The 20851-nt window shown below is 39.8% G+C and overlaps 1 protein-coding gene across 1 annotated transcript; it reads left to right on the top strand.

The window, feature by feature from the left end:
- Window positions 1-416: 416 nt before the first annotated feature.
- On the top strand, window positions 417-20555 carry LOC309437039 (carbonic anhydrase 13-like). The gene is made up of 7 exons (XM_082046897.1): window positions 417-622; window positions 6743-6940; window positions 10379-10497; window positions 13797-13892; window positions 15010-15072; window positions 15931-16086; window positions 18355-20555. The coding sequence occupies exons 1-7, from the start codon at window positions 592-594 to the stop codon at window positions 18466-18468; spliced, it is 777 nt and encodes a 258-aa protein (XP_081903023.1). The 5' UTR covers window positions 417-591; the 3' UTR covers window positions 18469-20555.
- The last annotated feature ends 296 nt before the right edge of the window (window positions 20556-20851 follow it).

Below are 20851 nucleotides of genomic sequence, written 5' to 3'. Positions count from 1 at the left end.
TGCCGCTGACCACCGAGTGAGACGCCACGATGTCAAATCGCATGCGGGACAGTGCCTAAAACACAGGAGTTTAAAAACAAACAAACAAAGCCTAGTGGGTTGTAGGAAACCCTTCTGTCTATGGGGTGTATCTTCTTGCGGCCAATGTCAAGGTGAACGGCGGGAGGGGCCCAGGAGAGCCCGCAGCAGGACCGGGCGGCGATGCTCACTCCGCTTTACTTTCGGGGGGTGTGGCGGAGAGAAGTAACCCCAGAAACAAACACTTATTTCCCTTGTCTTTCTTCGCCGCACAACTCGCGGCACTTGCGGAAAGGTGACTGACGGAGCGGTAATACCTACTTTGTCAGAGCGGTCCCTTGCGCGGTGGCACGGCAGCTGCCAGGGAGCCGCTGCCCCCGGGCCGCCCCGACGGCGCTGGGGCCGAGAACCGGCACGGGGGGGCCGGGGCCGGGCTGCGCGGGCGCGGAGCGCTGCAGGCGCCTTATCGGCGCCCGAGCATCGGGGCGTCGCCGCCCGTCGCCTTCAAAGCGGGCGGCGGTGACTGCGCGGGCACCTCTCCCGTCCTGTCCTGTCCCGGCAGAGACCAGAGCCATGCTGCACTGGGGATACGACGAGCACAACGGTAGGGCGGCGAGGGGCGGCGGGCGGGCGACCTGGGGTGGCCGCCGTGCTCCCCGCGGGGCCGTCGAGGCGGTCTCGCTGTCGCGGCGGCCAGTGGAGGCCGCCCCGAGGGCAGGTCCCGCAGGTGGCTGCGGCAGCTCCCGAGCCCATGGGCAGGCTGAGTGAGCTGGAATGCTGTCGAGGCTTTGCAACGTCAGGCCGAGCAGATTTTTGTCTCGAAATGGTGCAAGGCTGGCTGCTGCGAGAGGTGTTTCATGCGTGCAGCGTTGCCTGCCGGAGTCGGGTGGGAGGTTGGCTCGGATTTGGAAACATTGGTGTGCCTCATTCCCTGTAGGGATATCGTTTGCTGGTCTAGTCAACGAGTTGTGTGTACATATCAAGTATTTATTAGACGGTCACGCTGACCAGAGCTGCTCTACTGGCAGTGACTTTCTGGCTCTGGCTGTGCTCTGCTCTGTTATATGGTGGGAAATACCAGATACTAGACTCAGTTGTTTGAATGCATAACTATGCACCTGAGAGGAGATGCTTTTGGATTTCACTTGTTTCATGGTTTCCTTAATCTTGTCGGTCTTTGAAGTCCCAAGATGTGCTCATCAGCACGCTTAAAGACTTTCTTCTGTTTTGCATTGTAAGTCATGCAAACACTGCTGCTGTGTTCAGACTGGCTCACAAGTCATGCAAGTAGAACTGAAAGTGCTTTTGTAGATTGGGAGAGTCAGCTCTGATAAAGTAGATAGAATAACTTATGTTGTCTGTTATAATACACAGATAAATAAATCACCATGATAGTAAAAGAAGAAAGCTATATATTTGCATATACTAAGGTCTATAGTAGTATGTTTTGTTTATATTATTACTTGGACTTTGGAATACTGTTTGCGCAAGTACTACCTTTCCTGCCTGGTCCTTTTGTTCAATCTTTTCTGGATGGATATACTTTTCCAGAAAAACTGGGTGGTGGTGGATCACGGCAATGTTATCTTATTAGGCTTGTTATCTACAGTTGTGCAGTCTCCTCTACCCCTCCCGTGAAGACGTAAATGCGTCTTGTTTTTCAATTTTGTTTCTCCGTATGTTTTCCAAGAGTGCTGTGGACTTTACCTGCACTGTCCAGATAAGAAGCTCACTTTCCCTCCCTTATCCTATCCCTCCTCCTTTGCTATTCTCAACTTCTAGGAAGGGGAGGGCACCAGAATTTCTATCGGGGTGGCCCTGGACCTTGCTTGAGGCCCCATTTCTCCTATGAAACTCTGTTTACCAGCTGATAACGTATTTGGGGTGGAGTTTGGCTTTCTCTGTCCTCTCTTGAAGCCCCCGGCAGCAGGGGTGGGTAGTTCCTCATCAGTTTATCCCCTTGTCCCCTTCCTCTCCCAAGCAACTAATGATGAGAGGTGTGGATATCCAACACCTCACTGCTCTTCCCTAGCATCAGTTTTATTTCTCAGCTCTTTGTCTTCTTATGCATTTGTTTTATTGGTTTTGCTTGTTTATTGTTTCACTGAATAGCAGATGCAGGAGATTGCTCGAGTTCTTGAAAGATGTTGCTCTGCATGGTCCTGAATAGTTTCCCTGAGATTCCTAAGATTAGTTTTTGCAACTAAGGAGACAGAAATAAGTAAATTTAAAAATTAATTAAGTTTGGTGCAATCATATATTAAAGTTGATTTCATAAAGAGTTGGAAAGACATCTGCGTTCAATCTGAGTGCTGCATTTGTTACTCACAGTGATAAAAGCACTGTTTGTTGTTTTTTTTTAAAGCAGACAAAAATTAATTTGCCTCTTAGCAGTAATAACAACATAAATCATTACGTGCATAAAGTAAACTGTCAAATATTAGATATATGTGTCTGCATATGTGGTATATCTGGTACACACAGAATTAAGTATTCTTCTCTGCTTTGATGCATATATTTCTGAAATGCAAAGAGGCATTATGTTGTTTTTATACAAACCTCGGTCTCTGTTTTCTTGCCACTGTTATTGCCTCATAGTTTTGAAGGTGCTTCTATATGGAGGCATAATACTGAGGTCTTGAAAAGTGGCTTTGGTGTGGCATCATGTGTGCTTTTCTTCATAGAATCATAGAGTGGTTTGGGTCGAAAGGGACCTTAACCCATCATCTGGTTCCAACTCCCCTGGCATGGGCAAGGACACCTTCTACTAGAAGGTGCTGCTACTTAGCTGCTCAGGGTTCCTGTGAAGAGGGAAATGTCCTCACCCTTCACAGAAACATTCCCCTTAGTTAACTGGGGAACTGACTTAGTTAAAAGACAAATTGAGAATCAATTGCTTTTGGTTTACTATTTTTTAAATAAAATTTATGGGCAGGGCTTATGTGTATTGTGTTTTACTGCAAACTTCTCTTGGTCTAGTTACAACTCGAACACTGAGGTATTTTATAAATAAAAAGGGATATGGCTTCCTTATACTATTTATTTCTCTAAGAATAATTACATATTTTTGCTATCTGCTTTAAAAAGAAGCACATAATTTTACCCATTATGAATTTCCTATTGTTTTTATTAGACCTAATATTTTTGTAACCTAATATGCAACTAAATTACTTGCAAACCTAACTTTAAGCATTTTGTATATGACAAACTGGGCAATGGATTCTCTTCAGGAATAAAGAAGGATGTGATCCTGCAGAGGTCAGACCATATTAAACTAATAAACTTTCTGCATATAATAGCAAACTTTCAGAAAAAAAAAAAAAAATCCACTTTTTCACCTATGTAGAACCACAGAGTAGTTGGGGTTGGAAGGGACCTCTGGAGATCATCTAGTTGTACTGTATTTATGCAAGCACAGAGGCTCACTGCAACTCAACCAGATGGTGCGATGTCTCTGCTGGGCTTGTTTCAAGTTAATTTTGCCTTTTTAGGAAACACATCACCTTTAACTCCAGCTGGGTACAAAAGCACCGCCTTTAGGTGTTATAGCGAGTTGCATTTCCTGACTAACTCCTACCTGTCTTCCTGCTGAGATCTAGTTTGTGAACTGAATTATTTGTGCAACGCTGGTGGGTACCATGAGTAGCAATAGTCTAATCTAAAAGTGACAGGGCTGTGCATTGCATTTGGCAAATCTGTGTCCAAAATAAAGGCATGCAATCTTCAGAGCAGATGATTTATTTTTTTTGTCCTAAATCTTGGTTGCAACAGCTTTTTTTCTTTTCTTTTTTTTTTTTTCTTTTTCTTTTTTTGTTTGTTTGTTTGTTTTTTGTTAAGAGCTTCTAGGTAATCTCCTCTAGCAAAAGAATGTTTTCCCATCAACAGGAGGGGATTTCATAAGTTCAAAAACTGGTATATTTAATCATGTTCCTCCCGTAAATTAAAAAATGAAGGGAGGTGAATCAGTGAGTTACACTTTCTTGGGTATGTCTTACAGTACATATCTAGGAAATTAAACTGCACATTATGTTGAGATGGAGGCGTATAATTCAGGTCCAAATTCAGGATAAATTTTCACCCTGGAGATCCCACTGCCTTGAATCTGGTTGTATGACACGTATTTGAGCATCTCTTTCAACTGTAATGACTTATTTTCCAACAGTAATACACAAAGCTTGCTTTGGAATGGAAACCCTAGTAATGAATTGAGCCACAGTTTTTGTAGAATTGTAAGAGTATGATGATTCTATTAGATTGCTGGTAGATAATCTAGTAAGGAATACCACTTGATATAACTAAGCGGTGCAAAATAAGATGAAGTTGATTGATCTTTTCCTGTATATTTTGAAAAGTCAGATTTCTGGCAGTCTTATGTTACTGACATATGTTTAATCACCAAAGCAAGAGATTATTTTGGTCATCTAAGCTAAGGACAAGTACAAAAGCAAGTACAATGTCTTTTTAGAACTGAAGTTTATTGTTGGATAATTAGCTAATGCCAGAATCACAGCCTTGGTTCCTCTTTTTGACACATTCATATTTATGAATGCAAATCATTCATATTATTTGCTGTACAATAATTGTTGACACAGAGCAATAGGACAAAGGAGTTAAGCACATAAATATATTTTGCCTTTTCTCAGTTTAGGAGTATCCTAAGCATTAAAATTATGTAGCAATAAGCTTTTTCTAAGCATCCTAAATAACAGCAGTTAGTTAGGTATAAATGATGGAGTAGTTCTTCAGTTAATAAAATTGTGCATTTCATCTCTACAAGGTGCTAGTACCTAAACACAATTAAAATTTTATCATATGCTAAACTATATGTAATTAAAATATCTAATAGCTTTGATGACTGTTTGTGAAATGAGAAGAAATAAGTTTAAACAACTTTGTTTTTCAAACCAGTAGGATTTTTATCTTCTCTCTTAGAAGCAGTTTGCTTAATGAGTTTAGTTAACAAAGTTATTAACAAAGTGACGTTTTAACAAACTCAAGACTGAAGGCCTTTGCCTTTGTTCTGCCTGAGGTTTGAGTCTTAGGCTGGTCTGTACAAGCTACTCCTTCACTCTTCCATTATTTGGTGCTGCCCGACGGCACCCTGGGACGCTCCCTTCCCTGATTTACTGCCCGGGCACTTGGGCTATTTTACCACCTGTGAGTTTCTGAGCTATGTTCACTCCTTTTGAAGTCAAGGAGAGAAAACTATCTAACAACTTTTGATGTTAGGCTATTAATCACAGCATAATACATTTTAATCCCTTTTTTGTTGTCATGTTTACTTAAGTGCTAAGCCATCCAGAAAGACCCAAAACAACGGGCTGATTTTTAGACTGAGATCAGTTACCTTCAGTATAGGGAGTTACAAGATTTCCGGTGACGCAGATGTTACAAAATCAGATTCTGATGCTCATATTTAAGTTTTTCTTATATCCAGTCTCTCATAGGTGATTTATTATGCTTCTTACCCATGGTAAACCTGGAGGAAAAACAAGTGCTATGCTCTTTATAATACTGAAAGATCATATGCTCTGCAAACTTTTCCCTTTTCCCTTACCCTCTTTTCCATCCTTAATCTTGTTTGCTGTGTTTACCTTATAGAATATATCTCCCAGGCAACTTACTGTTCCTATTTTTCTTCTATGGCCTCTTTTTGTGTTGTTTATCATCCAACTGTGATTCAATGGTGGCACATATATTCTTGCTGAGGACTCTCTGATGTTTGGTAGATAAGAACAGACACCTCACACATCTCATCAATTAAGCTCTTACTGTTTTAGAATGACATTTGCCATTTTTCTCATATCTGTATTGTTGATTTACAGAGATAATGCTTTCCAACTGACTTTTGGCTTAGCTTGCATGGAGAGAACAAGGTTAGCCCGGGATCACTAGTATTGTTTAACAGCTTCTTTAGTGTTTAATTTCTAGCAAACCCTGGTGAATGGTGGTGCAAGTCTGTGTCTGGAAGATCTGGAGGTAGTAGAAACCCAGACTTTGTGCAGGCACAACTGTCCTGAGTGTTCCTGTTCTTTGCTGATTTTGCCTGGACTATATTAGTGTGTGGGTGTGTTGTGACAGCTGGTTTGCAGGGCTGATGGGCTGAGAGGAGGTGATGGGTTGTGCAGTGATGCTCAGGTTACAGACGCTGCCATCAGGCCCCAGGAGAGTCTGCCCACCGCTCAACCTTTTCATCTTTTTTGACATTTCCCCATTTCATTCAGAAGATGTGTTCTCAGGTATTTTGCAGCCAATGACTAAGGTATATATATTAAAAAAAAAACTCTTAAAGCAGGGATTTGGATAGAGAGGAGGTAATCCTTAAAGACATGAGACTTGATATTAGGTAAAAATGGCATGTCCAGAATTTATTGGGGCACCGTGCCGGTTGGATAAAGGATGCTTGATTTGAATGAGCATTTTGTTGGATATGTCTTGTGCGTAGTTGAGTATTAACTGTGAATAATTAAATATCTACCTACTGCATGTGGCCTTGCTCAAAGGCCAAATACCATTAGATACACGGTGCAAGGTAAATAAAGGTGTCCTGAGAGCTGCTGTTGCAATGTGGTGCAGTGAAAGTGGCTGAGTATTTTTATCTGCTTTTTTTGATGCACCCTTTTTGAATTTAGAAGACGCAACCGAGAGAAATTCAAGCAGCGTTGTCTTTCATATGAAGCAGGGCGCTGCCATTAATTTAGACTTCTCCTCCAATGTGTTGCAGGGCCTGCCCACTGGAAGGAAGTTTTTCCTATTGCTAATGGAGACCGTCAGTCACCCATCGACATCAAAACTGAAGAAACCAAGTATGATCCTTCTCTCCGCCCTCTAAATCCCAATTATGATCCGGCTTCTGCTAAAATCATCCTGAACAATGGGCACTCCACCAGTGTTGAGTTTGATGACACTGTCAACAAATCAGGTATGTTCCTTTCCTGTCATGCTGTGTCTTCTTCTACTGTTTCCACAACAGAGTGTAGATGGCCTGGGCAGCTCTCGCTGTTGGGTACGAACTCCTCATAAACAGTAAGGCTTTGCTTCTCCACATGAGAGATTCCTTTTTTTTTTCCCTGTCTTTCAGTATGATACAATGTGGGAACATATTTGGACGTGAGTTTGAGGTTGCATTTCTCAGAAAGTACTAGGATTCCCTTCACACAAGGATGGTTTGTTCCACCCCAACCACCTAGAAAGCTCCAGCCCCCCTGTTTGAACAGTATTATGTATGATTTTTCAAGTGCTGCTCTCTCTCACTGCAGATGAATCCTTTGTGTCTCATTACAGGTTCATTCCAACTGAAACGCTCAAGTCTCTTATCTGACTTTAGCTGCAGGTTTGGTTCTATTTTTTTCCCTTTTTTTTTTTACAATCCATACCTGGACATGTTGTGTCAGGAAAGAGCCAATACAGAGCAAATGAAATATATCCCAAGTGATCTCTTTTCTTCTCTGAAAGTTATTATTATCCCTGTCTTTTCTAGAAGTATGTAGCTTCCTTTTTTTTGCAAGCAATAATTGTTATTTAGAAGTTCTCTGGTTTAACGCAGTCTTTGTAATGTTAGTGCCTTCATCTTTAAAGCTTTCTCTTGGATAGTAGGCAAGCTAGCACACCTTGCTGTGAAACTGTAGGAGTGCAGTTTCTATGAGCAATAAAATCCTCTTGTGGCTGCGTGAGGCTTAGCTGAGGATCCAAGCCCACATGGTGCATTCACAAGGGCCAAAGCCAGAGGAAGACTAATTTGTGATCACTGTCCATTAGTCCTGAGGAACTATTGGCTTATAGTGGCAACAGGGAGAGACCTAGATGGAGATAACATCATACTTTGCTTTCTCCGGACAGTCTTAGTTCAATTCTTACATTTCCTGTTGATACAAGCAACATCAGATTGTTACTTGAAAATCATCTACTGACCATCAGTGACCTGGTCTGACATGGTGTGTGTCAGATGCCACGGGACTACCCAGAATTAATCTCTGCTTCAAGCCTAGTAGGTGTGGGTGGACCAAAGCACATCTCTTAGAAAAACATACAATTTTGATTTCAGAATTTCCAGCGATGATGAACCTACCACAGCCCTTGGTAAGTGGTTCTAGTTGTTAATTACACTCACAATTTAAAGGAATCAAAATCGCATGTTATTTCTGGTGTGAATTAGAACAAGTCAGCCTTCAAACTCCTTTTCTTTTTTTTAAAAAAAGCAATAAACATGAATATGAATACACCAAGAATCTCTTCCACTTTCTAACTCCATCCATGAAGTGACAGAGCCTGAACACAGTACTTATTTCTGCAGGCTTACACCGGTACCAAAGCAGTGGTAATGCAATCCTCTTCTTACTTTTTTCCTCAGGCTTTATCTCCAAGGATATAGTTCGTGTTGTGGCAAAGCACCGGCAGGTGTTGATTAGATAATTAACAAATGTAATCCCCAGTCTTCTTCAGGAGACTCCGTATCTTATTTGTGTGGACTAGATTCTTCAGTTCACATATATGGCTTTACATTTTCACCATTATTATGCCTTACTTATCAAAGAATTCAAGTCCCATATCTGTAAACTGAGTTATTCACTATTTTCCCTAATATTTGTCACTGACAAACTTTATTAGTAATGCTTTTGTTTTCTTTCAGGTCATTGATCAAAAAATACTGAATTTCCTAGGGCCAAAATTTGGCCTCTGGGGCACCCTTGTGAAGTAAGCACTCTTGGCATACGGTGGTTTTATGAAAAAAACAAAAAAATTGGTACTAAATACATTAGCATCTTTTAATACTTAATTAACTGACTTTCATATGAACTATTTCTTCACTTTGGCCAGAACTGAAACTTGACTGTCAAGTCTGTGACTGTTTGTGTAATTCTGTTTATCCTCTTTGTTACCACATTACCTCCATTCTCTGAGATTGGTCTGTTGATGTTTCAGAGGCCTCTTCTTCCAGCTCTCTTCAACCTTTGAGATACTGATATTTGCCTTAAATAGCTTCTGACTAACTTCTTCCCTAATTACTGTTGGAATGGAAGGGTACCATCACCGTATGATGTGATACAAATATATCATCAGGCTATTTTCCACATTTTTCAGCAGAGGTATTTCGTTGAATGCTGATGCATTTCTACATAATTGTCTTCCCGCAGCCAGTTAGAACATCAGTCATTACACATTTCTAGGATCATTTGTCTCCACATTTTCACATCTTGAAAGAAGGAATTTGTTTGAGGAGTGCCATTTCCCCATCCCCTTTGTTGACTAGGTTTATAGGCTCTGTAAGAGCATGTTTTAGAGCTGGAAGTTTTAAGGAGGTCAGATATTCTTCCCCACAGATAAACACTTCCAGTTCCTTTTCATTAGCCTGGCTGCTTCTGTTAGCAGACAGGCAACTTAAGAAATTCTTCTTTTATCTTTATTTGGTAGTACTTTGTTCCTAAAATTCAGGTTTTGCACTAAATCTAGAAGAGATAAAAAATGACCGTTGTCCTCCCAAATGGTCTTAATTCAAAAGCCATCTGGTTAAAGCTCCCATACTTTCCCCTTAAAATCTCTATAATGAACCAGTAAACCAGCCCAGTCTAATTCCCAAACCCTCAGAGGAGATATGGAGCCAGGAGAGTGGGGTTATTTGTTTTGTGGTGAATAAGGAATCTTACTGAATTCAGCCTTCTGTGCAGAGATGTTTTGGATCCACCTGTGATTAGCAAAATATGAGCACTTGAAGAAGCAAAACAATAAAAAGCCCATCCATATGTGTGTTAAGTCAAAATAAATGGCTAATTAAGTGTAAGTAATATCGTAATTGTACAATGTATATGTAGTGTTGGCTTCATTTTATTTATGTTAGTATATACCCCTTTTTCTCAGACCTTATGTAACTGGATCTAGTTGCAAATGAAGGAAAGAGCTTTGAAATTTTTTTAAGCTCCACAAACTTTCCTCCAAATTTCAAAGTGAAGAAATTCTGTTCACATTATGTTTTACTGATCCTACCCTTTATTCATAAAACCTGTATTCTAAGCTAAGTTTCTTAGTGAATCTTTTATATAATTCAAGAGAGGAAACCACTTGCAAGATAGAAATGTTTTCCCATCTTCTGAGAAATATCCAGCCTGTAGCAAGACAAACCTGCTGATAACAACAAACTCTTTAGTGGGCTATAATCCACTAATCTACACATAAATGCAATTTTGAAAGTCAGATTCTGGACAAGTGGGGGTTTCTGCAGTACTTCAAAGAAATGGGAAGCCGTCCGAGTCCGCGTTTGAGAAGGAGGGGACCGCCCGAAGGCTGAAGTCTGGTGTGGGGTTAGAAGATGTGGGTTAGGGCTCCCGTTCCTGCGGTGAAGCCTTGTCCTCTGCTTGGGTTTCAGTGCTGACCGGGGGGCCGCTCAGCGGGACTTACAGGCTGCGCCAGATCCACTTCCACTGGGGGTCCAACGATGAGGCCGGCTCGGAGCACACGGTGGATGGGATGAAGTACGCAGCAGAGGTAAGGCTTTGCCTCTGACCTTGTGACTCCTTTTCTGTTGTGAGAATCATGTTGCCCCTCCTCTTCCCACTCTTTGTTCTCCCCCCATTTTGTTGAAAGACAGGAGGTCTTCCTGAAGTGTTACATGTTTGGTCCTTTCTCAAAAAAAGAATGTATTTGAAAGCTTTGGAGAGGATTAAAAAAAAGAGTACAGAAGACAAGAGCATGATAAGAGCAAGATTTAATATTCAAGAGTTACCTTAAACTTTGTCTTTCGCTGTCTCTTCCTTGGAGAATATTTTCACAGTCAGCTTCAGTTGCAAACCACAGAATTACTTGATTTGGGGCCTGTGCAGTGTAAAATGTATGCAAGACTTAGGAGAGTTGCATCTTGCGGTGCGCTTAGCAATGTGATGGTTATGAACCGCACCTGAACACTGGTGGGGTGCCTGCTGGAGGTGCAGCGTTTCGGTGGAGGCAGCGCGCCCCAGGGACAGGAGCAGCCTCTGCTCGGGCAGGGAGACTCTGCTCCTGCTCTGTCTCCTCCGCTGCATTTGAGTAGTCTGGAGCATAAATTCAGTGTCTGATTCCTCTTTGCAAACAGAAGTAACATGGAGTGTTTTGATGAAACTGAGGTCTTTAGCAACAAATAATTCAGACAGTGAAGAGTTTTCTGGGGTTAAAAAGAAGTAAAAAGTATAAAACTAAATGGTAATGGACAAACAAAAGACATAATACTAAAGAAGAAAAAAAATGAAATGTATGCACAGTGGTGTGATCAGATTTTACTGAAAATGCTATAAGAGATAATGGTCAGAAAAAAAATTCTAAATTTCTAAAACTAATGGGGAAAAGTGACATTTGCAGTGTTTAAAGGCTTATGTTTTCCACAGGAACCAGGTGAGATGGAATATAAAGAATTAATAGAGGTGCTTTAAAACCATTAAGTACCAAAACCAAATTTCTAGCTGAGAAAATATATATATCTTTCCCATCTAAGAAACCAAATGGAAGGAGAAAATATCTCAGAATTTCTAGCCAGTCTAAAAACCTTTCCGTTACCTGTTGGTTGGGTAACCTTCCAGAAGAAGCTCTCTAGATGGCACTTTGGCTTGGGGATAAGAAACCCAGTATTAAGATCAAGTCTTCTGAGCACTATTCACAAAAAAGAAAATATCTCAGAAGGAGACATGAAGATGGTTTCAGTGCTCACCTTTATAAGGAAGATGTGTAAGATTTCAAGAAAAAGCATCAACCAAGTCGAAGAAGGAATTAGTGTATAGGTAAAGAAGACTGCAAGGTTCGGCTCCCTAATCCCACCGGGAAGCAGAAGGGATCCATGGCTCCATTATTTATGACAACGTATGGTCTGATCAAGGTCTCTTCACAAGCTGCAGTGACAGAGCGGTGGTAAGACCGGATATATTCCTTAAAGAGAAGTCACAAGCCATTGAGAATGGGGCTGTACCCAAAAGTGTTCCACAGCTCTGTTTGGGGGTTTTGGTTTTGGGGGTGGTGGTTTGGTTTGGGGGAGGATGGCAAAGCTATCAGGGCGGGGGTGTGGGCTTTATTTAGCTGTGGGAATTTTGCCTTTTGTTCTTTGTTGTTTTCTTGGGTTTTTTTAAATGCACAATAAAAGTAAATTCTGACTGAGAGTATCTGTTTCCTTTTTGTGTATGTAAAAATGTAATAGTTTAAAAGTTGTTCAATGTAGCTTTTGTAAACTTGTATTAGTGAGTGGTGCAGGCGCTATGACCTCCAGTATCCTAATGCATTCGAGAACGGTTTAGTGAACTGTGTTCTCCTCCTAGTTTAATTTAAGATATTTTTAGCAACTTTCCTTCAAGGATCTGTGAAGCTGTGAGCCAGCACGTGTTTCGTCGTGAGCATACATGTATTATTATTGTTGATTTCAGGGGGATTCCTTACTTGCTGGAAGCAATGTTTCAGCACTTCTGAGTCCAAGTGCTTAACGAACATTAATTATACCCAATAACAGCAAGTAACAGCTCTGTTTTACAGATATGCAAAACTAAAACTCATAGAGGTTAGGCAGGGATTGAGATTTAGAGCAAAAATCTTCACACTCCTAGATCCCTATTTCAGCCATGCAGCTGTGTTGCTTCCCATAGAAATAATTTAAAGCAAGTTCCAGCTTTCATAAATTGCTCTTACTCTAGAGGTCTTAAAGTGCTGCATTCCAAAAGTGTGCCTTTTTTATTTTTCCCCATGGATTCATCTAATTTTAAGTCATTCAGTGGAGCTGCTTTTCAGCACTCCTAAAGTTCAAAGTCTGACAAGATGGTCACTCATTTTAGAAAAGCCAGTACCGTGACCTGTTTCTGACCTTCTCTTTATATTTCTTTTTAAAACTATGTGTAGTAAGATTAACTAATCACTGAGAACTTATGGGAGTAATTAATGTTTGTGAAGTACTTAATCTTAAGTGCTGTGTGTTTGTGCTCTCTGCAGCTCAGCAGTTGGAGCATTGCTCAAGGCTGGGATGTCCTGGTGCTTCCCAGGATCCAGGAGCTCCTGCTGCAGAACATGGCCAGGACTTAAAAAACCTGGCTTAGCAGGAGGAGCTGAGGTGGGATGGGGGTAGACATGATGGGGTTTTTCTTTCCCCACTTGGCTAAGTGGTGTTTTTAAGCTGCTTAAGCAATTACCACAGGACAGTTCCAGAGTAATGCATGTTGGAAATGCAAATGCTCAAACCTGAGATAACCAAGCTGTTTGTGAGTGCCTAACTACTGGTAATCACAGAAAGAGACATTTGGAAAGTATAAAAAATGAAATCTTGATGCTCAGCTTAAACTAAACAAGGGAAAAGGGGTCAGTGCAAGTTTAATGTGTGTTCCTCTGCCTGTTTTCTAGCTATTTATGTGGCTGATTAATGTTACTGAAAGCTTGATTAAGGAAAAAGAGGAGCAAAATGCTAATGACATCCTTGTGATTTACAGTCAGTTTTTTAAATCAGCTGTACTAAAAATGGATTTAAAAGCTTTAGTTATATAACCTTGGGATATCTTGTCTTAGCTTCTCTGTTCAAAATCTGGGGACCTAACAGCAGTTTGCCAGGCACTGTGGTGTGCTGATTCTTGCTAAATTTTGAATAATCCCAGCCACTGGAAATGCTTTCACCATTTGTGTGAACTACATACTTACCAATTTCATTAAGTATTTGCATTTAGAAAACTGGATGGCTCCTAATACAAAAGAGTGAAGTAGAGTATGCAAACCGGTTAAAGTTGTAGTATTAATTTGTGACTATTTGAGTTCAGCGAGAGTTGATGCTGTCTGTGTCTCTTGCTTTTCAGCTTCATGTGGTCCATTGGAATGCAGAGAAGTATTCCAGTTTTGTCGAGGCAGCTCGTCAGTCAGATGGATTAGCAGTCATGGCTGTATTTCTGAAGGTAAGAATAGAATGCCTCAACCCACCTCATAAATCTGCATTATGAGCCCAGAGGGATAATGGTGATGGTTGGTGTAATTATCACTAAAGACATACTTGTGCAAATGGGCATTAAGTTATACTGTTTCCTTCATACTATTTACTTGCCAATATAGAAAGCTGTGCTTCCTTGAAGATTAAAAATATAAGATTAATACATTTTCAAGACAATGAGACTCTTCAGTTTGGCTAGACTGCACTCCCTTACAACATAAGATGTGGAACTTAATTCAGCTGCTCATATATGGATCCCAATAACTTGTACATGACTAACAGGTTTCTTTAGGAAGGCAATCTGATTTGATTTGAACGTTTCTTTAACAGTTTGTTTCTGAGCTGGTAGTTTCTTCTGAAAAAATAGTAATAAAAAACATCCCAAAACCAGAAACTGGAGAATTTCTTTATAGTTGTTATGTACCTCTTTGCCTTCTGTATCCATTTTAAGATGAAATTAAACTTTTGCAATGGTTTCATTGACTTCTGCCTGAAGAAGCAAATGGAGAATTCACACAACCCATGGCAAAGCTCTATAGCTTTGGTCAAACCTGTGGTTTCAGCCTGGCTGCCACATCTTCCAGAGCACAGCCAGTGCTGGTGCAGTCAGGGAGATGTTTCAAAGAACTTCAATAATTCCGTCTTTCCAGTTTACATTATAATGATTCAAGGAAAGTTTCACTGGATTTCTTAGCACACAAATTCTCCTTGGGATACATCAGAATGAAGTTTTCACTGTTTTCAGCAATTCAAATTTCAGATGGAAGCCTGCAACTTTTAATATTCTGCGTATAAAACATGAAAAATGAATTACTTTTGTTGCCCTGCAGTGTAAAGTTTGTGGGTCTGTTGTAGCTGAAATAATTACTATGAGCAGGCAGAATAAATACTGCCAGTGAGGGAGTGCATCTTCTTTACAACCAGTACTATTTCTAAGCACCAGCTAGTCACAGGCTTATACTCACAAAATCCATCAGTCAGTTAAGTTGTATAAAACAGTTTCATTATGTATTTGCTTTTTGATTATTTATTTTTGCTATTTTTCTCTGGAGCTCAAGTATTTCTTTTTTCTCTGGTCTTAATAGATTGGTGAATGCAACCCTCAGCTGAAGAAGATCACTGACCGCTTGGACACCATCAGAATCAAGGTGAACAAATGTTTCTATAAGAATACTAATATTGATGCTTGCTTTTGTTGTATTGGTCTTTTTTTGGTAACCTGGCTGCTACTCCCTTCACCTTCATGTTCCCTAGTTCTGTAGCTATCCATATCTAACTGATATAGGAGAGTTTAGGAGTATTCTTGTAAGGTTAAGTTGAAAACTAAGCAGACAAATAATAATTTTTATACAATAAGAGATCAGAGGAAAAGGCTAATTCCTCACAGAACCTAATCTCTGACTAATCTGTTGCTATGAGAATAGTAACAGGGGAAGAACATACACTATGGAAAGTTGTGAAAAAGGTGAGGAAAAAGTTTTCTCCCCTGTTTTGTTGAGTACAGGTACAGGTTGAGAAATAACCTATTGTTTTTGTGAGAGAAATCAGCCAGACTCACAAAATCATGTTTCATACAGGCACCTCTGACCTGGTAGCCAGAACAGGGAGAAGTGGACCTGGGAGGAGTAAATGTGGAGGGGGAGCAGGTGGCAGGAACCTGTGGGGTCACTCTGCCAGTCCCACAGAGACCACGTTGAAAGTCCAACATCTTCTCATCTCTCCCTCCAATTCCCATCTTGTGGTCATTTGTACCTGCAGGAGCCTGTGTTAACATGGTGCCTTTGCTGGCATCCTGCTGGCCAAGGACAGCAGCAGCAAAGCTGTCGCAGAGGTGACACCTCACCAGGAGGACACTGGCTTGCTGCTGCCATCACCCAGGGCACTGCCAGCCTACCCAATGGTGGAACAAGCTCTACCTCCTTTGGCATGATTTATCATGGCCTCTTGCTTTTAATGCTTTTAAACAATATTGCCTTGTTTTTCCTTTTTTTTTTTTTTTTTTCCAGGGTAAACGAGCACTCTTCACAAACTTTGATCCCAGCTGCCTGCTTCCAAAGTCCCTGGACTACTGGACTTACTTTGGCTCTCTGACTGTTCCACCTCTTCTTGAGAGTGTCATCTGGATTGTCCTGAGAGAACCCATAAATGTTTGTTCTGAGCAGGTGATTTTGATTTTTCACTGCTATAGAAATGTTGCTTTTGTAAGACTTGAAATTATAAATGCCACCTAAAAATATATTTTTTGCAGACTTTGGCATTACATACCTTATCAAATTGTCAAAGGACAAAATATGTCCATCATATTTATCCTGACTTCTCATTGCCCTTCTGTGTGTAACAGGTATTTATTATCCATTTTTTTAAAAAGAATCTGCATACTTCAAAAATTAACAATCAAAAATAACCCACAAGGAACTTAGGGAAAAAACATGGTTCTGCTGAGACTTAGAAATGCTGGGATTCCATTCAGTTTGATTATTTGCAGATCTTGTTCAAAGCTCTTCTCTGGCATTTTTATTTGGCAGATCAACAGTAAATTTCTTCTTGCATTCCAAATATGTAAAACTTGGTGAATTTATGAAAATAATGAAAAGCAAACACAACTGTAATAAGTTGGGTTTTATGTTAGGCTATCATAGGAAAAGTGTGATACCATATATGAGAGGTCTGTGTACATTTCTTGTTAAGCTTTGTGCCATATATTAATGTTGCAACAGTGACACCCAGTGGGCTGATCATCTCAGGTACGAAGAGTTTTTCCCACTGAAGACACTGAAATTATGTCAGATTATAGCTTCTAATACTGGATGTTGATAAGTACATCACCTGCAATATGTTACAAATATTCTGGGCACACTGTAAACCTTGAGATTTTTGTACCACAGCATTTGTCTCATTCTTGGTTAATATTACTATGCCACGTACTCGGCAGAAACAGTGATGTGCAAAATGTTGAGACTCTTCACTGAATAGGATGCTTTTTAGTCAGGAGACCTCAAATTCTGTTTGTAACTGATCTGAAGTAATGTGTTTGCTCAGCGTGTGCATTTGTCTCATCTGTGTCTCTTCCCCACTCCCCTCAGTCTGGCTGTGTAAGACTCGCTGCAATGTGTAGGGATCTAGGATTGAAACTTTGTGTTAAGATATCAACTTCAGGCCTAAAGACAAGCCATTTTTCAGGTTAAAATGTTCTTATTTGGGCTAATCTATAAATGATACATTCTAAAATGTGAAATAGTATGTGGAAATACCTGTGTGTAACAGGTTTAGAGGACATGGTGTTGGAAACAACGTCAAATACAGTGATGCTTTGCTAGTAATTTTTCACAGACTGTATCTGTATCTTATATTTAAAAGTATAAATATGCTATATTCTTATAAATATAAGCTTGCATATAGCTAAAAGTGTTTGCTCCCCGTAATGTCCACCATTCCAATTGATCAGTCATCACCATGACTGATACCATTTGCCATTTTATTTTATTATCAAGTTTTATTTCAGGTCTTTACCATTTATTAACTACTTTTTGGTGCACTTTTTTAGATTGAAATAAATTAAAAATAAATTTAACATTATTAGAAAATCACAGGGAGCCTGAATCACAAATGTTAACTTTAGAATGGAGTGAAGCAAGACAGTATTGACTTTTTTGCTCTTAATGCAATTGAGATGCAGTGTGCCATAAAATTAAATGCTCTATTATAATGGAATGATTTTTGTGCTGTCCTTTGATAACCTAGGAGGGAGGTAAAATGGTATATAGAAATAGTCAATATGGGAAATAATAGAAATTAGAGAAAATACTAAACTTCAGGTCAGGAATCAGACTCAGATTTCCTGAGGTTGACACACGAAGCTCTGATCTTGGTTTCTGTTGAGATCAACTTAAGCACAGAAGCTTATGCTGAGGTATGAATAACTGTTTGTTCTGTGTCTTCACAAGGGAAAAATTTGGAGTACGTGTTTAATATATAAGTGCTAATTACAGAAGCTTTCTATAGGACCACACCAACTATTCCAGGTTAATTGTGAGTATACTCTTTGCACAAGAAGATGTACACAAGTGCATGTAAGAAATCTAATTTTTGGCACAAAACATTCCAGAAACTCTAAGCTATAAAATCAAATTTAAAAATATAAAAAATCCTGGGTTAAATCAGGTTATGGAAGACAAAGTGTGAATATAGGAAACAAATAATACCTATGCACAATTTCATTCTGACATGTATTTTGGAAGATTTTCTTGTTAGTCATCGTTCTTCATTTGCAAGGACAGGAATGGTGAAACTGCCATTCCCCATATGCCATAGAAAAACACAGTTCCATTCTTTCCGGTGGAAAAAAGGTAGGCAAGTAACCTTAATATTTACCACATGCTTTTTCATTAGTGAGGTTTCTCTGTTGAACCTTGTGTCTCTCTTGATTGCAGCTGGCCAAATTCCGCAGCCTCCTGAGCACCGCTGAGGATGAGGTTGCCTGCTGCTTGCTGAGAAACTACCGGCCTCCCCAGCCTTTGAAGGGACGACAAGTCAGAAGGAATTAAAAGAGTAAAGCCAGCATAGTCTCCCTTTGAAACCAAAGGCTGAATTAATTTTAATAGTTAATATACTTTGTGATTTTTAATTTTTTTCTTTTTTTTTCGGTAAGCTGTTTTAACAAATAAGTGTTGTTTTGTTACTGGTTACCATGCAGTCATTTCTCACAGACAAAAACATCCTGAGTTGTTGCAGGTTCATCGATGTTAACAGGTCTGACTGTGTTTGAGTGCGTTGGTTTGGGAGCACTGAGGTGTTGGCGTCGCACACATGGAGCGCACTGCTAATTGTAAGGGCCAGAATTTGCCACCAAATTTCTGAACAGGATTCCTGATACTAATGGCAGTAAAGGTTGTTCTGGGATTATTGCTCTGGTCTCTAACATAACATTTATCTTCTATAAAAGACTTCACACTGTAATTCTTGAGAAAAAGATATTTCAAGGCTGATATAATTTAATTGCTGACTTTTGCAATACCATGCTTACCTTCCTACAAAAAGCAGTAATGACTAACAGCATTTAAGTGAAACAGATATTTGTGTGATCCTATAATTCTGACTGCTTCATAGCAGTAATGATGTACTGATTGATTTTCTTTTAGAAAGCAAACAGTGAGGTTTTTGTATATTGCAGGATCATGCCAGGTGGTTTAGGTATTCCTGAATTCCACCACAAATAGTGATGAAATTGTCCTGAAACCTGAAAACCGCAAGGTGGAAGGGCATAGAGGGAACTGTTCCTGTATCTACTCTGCTGCATTTGATGAACAAGAAGGGACTGTTCATCACACTATATCCACATAGCATCAGTCTTGTACCACTTAGAATCAGGGGCAGGGGCAGCTGTTGCTCCAGGCTGTTTCATACAAGACAAGTTGCACACTGCAGTGCAAAACACATGCTGAATACCTCACATTGTGCAGTGGAGCGCAGCACTTCTCAGATATGTCATGTCTTCTAGGTGCTGGCTGATGTTCTGCTGGCATAGCTGAACTTGGGTGGTTGCACGGATATTCCAAGGCCAAAGACAGTAGTTAGAGCAAGCCAAAGAAATCAGTCAGGTCAATATCTAATAAAAGATCAGCCCTCAATAGCCATGTGTTGAAATGTGTGTCTTTATGAATTGACTTGAGCCTGTGTCTCTCTCAGGAGCTTTTGTTATTTGAATATAATTGTTTTACGCCAAATTTATTTTTATTATTTTTAATGAACATTCCATAGGATATAGCTTAGTATAGGATTAGATTTGCTCTTAAACTGTGAGAACTACATAGTGGAAATCACTGATACCAGAAAGAGGCAGCTAGAGGTTTCATGGGAAGCAACTACCACCAGTCTCTGTAGTACTTCTGACCAACTCGTCTTCCATGGCTGCTCTCCATGAATTTGTTTGTTTGTTTTTTTCTTTAATAAGTTTTGTAGACTGTGCCTTTTACCTCAACAGGTCTTTTGATCTTAGATAGACAAACATGAGAGAAATCACAATCAGGATTGACTTTATATACCTTTTTTATAACTGAATAAATTAGACATAGAGACATAGATATTTTAGCTTAGTTTAAGGTAGGTGGACTTTGTTTTCTCCTCCCCAGAATATAGCTACTATTGCTGCAAGGCCTCACAATGCCTTCTGAAGGAAGGATACAAATAGACCATGGGAGAAATAAAAGGCATTTGGCAGCAGCAGCACGTACAAGTATTAACCAAAAGGGAAAAATCTGCAGACGCTTTTTGGTTTCTGGCAGAGGGAGAAGAATGCAGCTGAAAAGACCTCAGGCTTGTTCTTTCTGAATGAGGATGATTGGAAAGTGTGCATGGAGAGGAACAGGAGTGTGTTGCATGTTTTCACACCCTTTTTTAGACTTAGTGTTGGATCTGATATGTTTCTGTGTCACATAAGTAGCTGGAGAACATGAACAAAATGTTTACAAATTGCAGGAAGTTTGTTTGACTCAGAAGATAAAGTGTTAAGGCTACTGATTCATAGCACAAATAAATGTTTTACATGTTGTTTACATATTGAAAACAGTGGAGTTGATCCAGTGTTTTCATATTTATAAGGATTTTATTAAAATAAAAAAATGGATTTTATGAATATGTCTTGTATTTTCTGTTGAAGAAATTGAAGTTTTATAGAGAAGGCTGCAGTTTTATAACTAGCACCTGCAGCTCTATTTTTGGAAAAAAAGGTCACCCTCATTTGAAGTCTGTCTTTGGGCAGTGTGGTATTGGGTATCTTTTTTTATACTCCAAGTAAAATGTCTTTGGCAGTGGTAAGACATGCAATCAATTGTACATGAAGTTTCTGATAGCACTTTTTCAAACTATTGACAATTTTTATAGCATTATGCAAATAAGTTTTAGAAAAATACATCATTCACAGTAATTCCC

This window comes from Streptopelia decaocto (assembly GCF_964273445.1).
Source record: "Streptopelia decaocto genome assembly, chromosome: 2".
In the NCBI taxonomy this organism is placed as follows: Eukaryota; Metazoa; Chordata; class Aves; order Columbiformes; family Columbidae; genus Streptopelia; species Streptopelia decaocto.
Note: the sequence above shows the minus strand (reverse complement) of the source record. Positions and strands in the feature narration are given on the sequence as shown.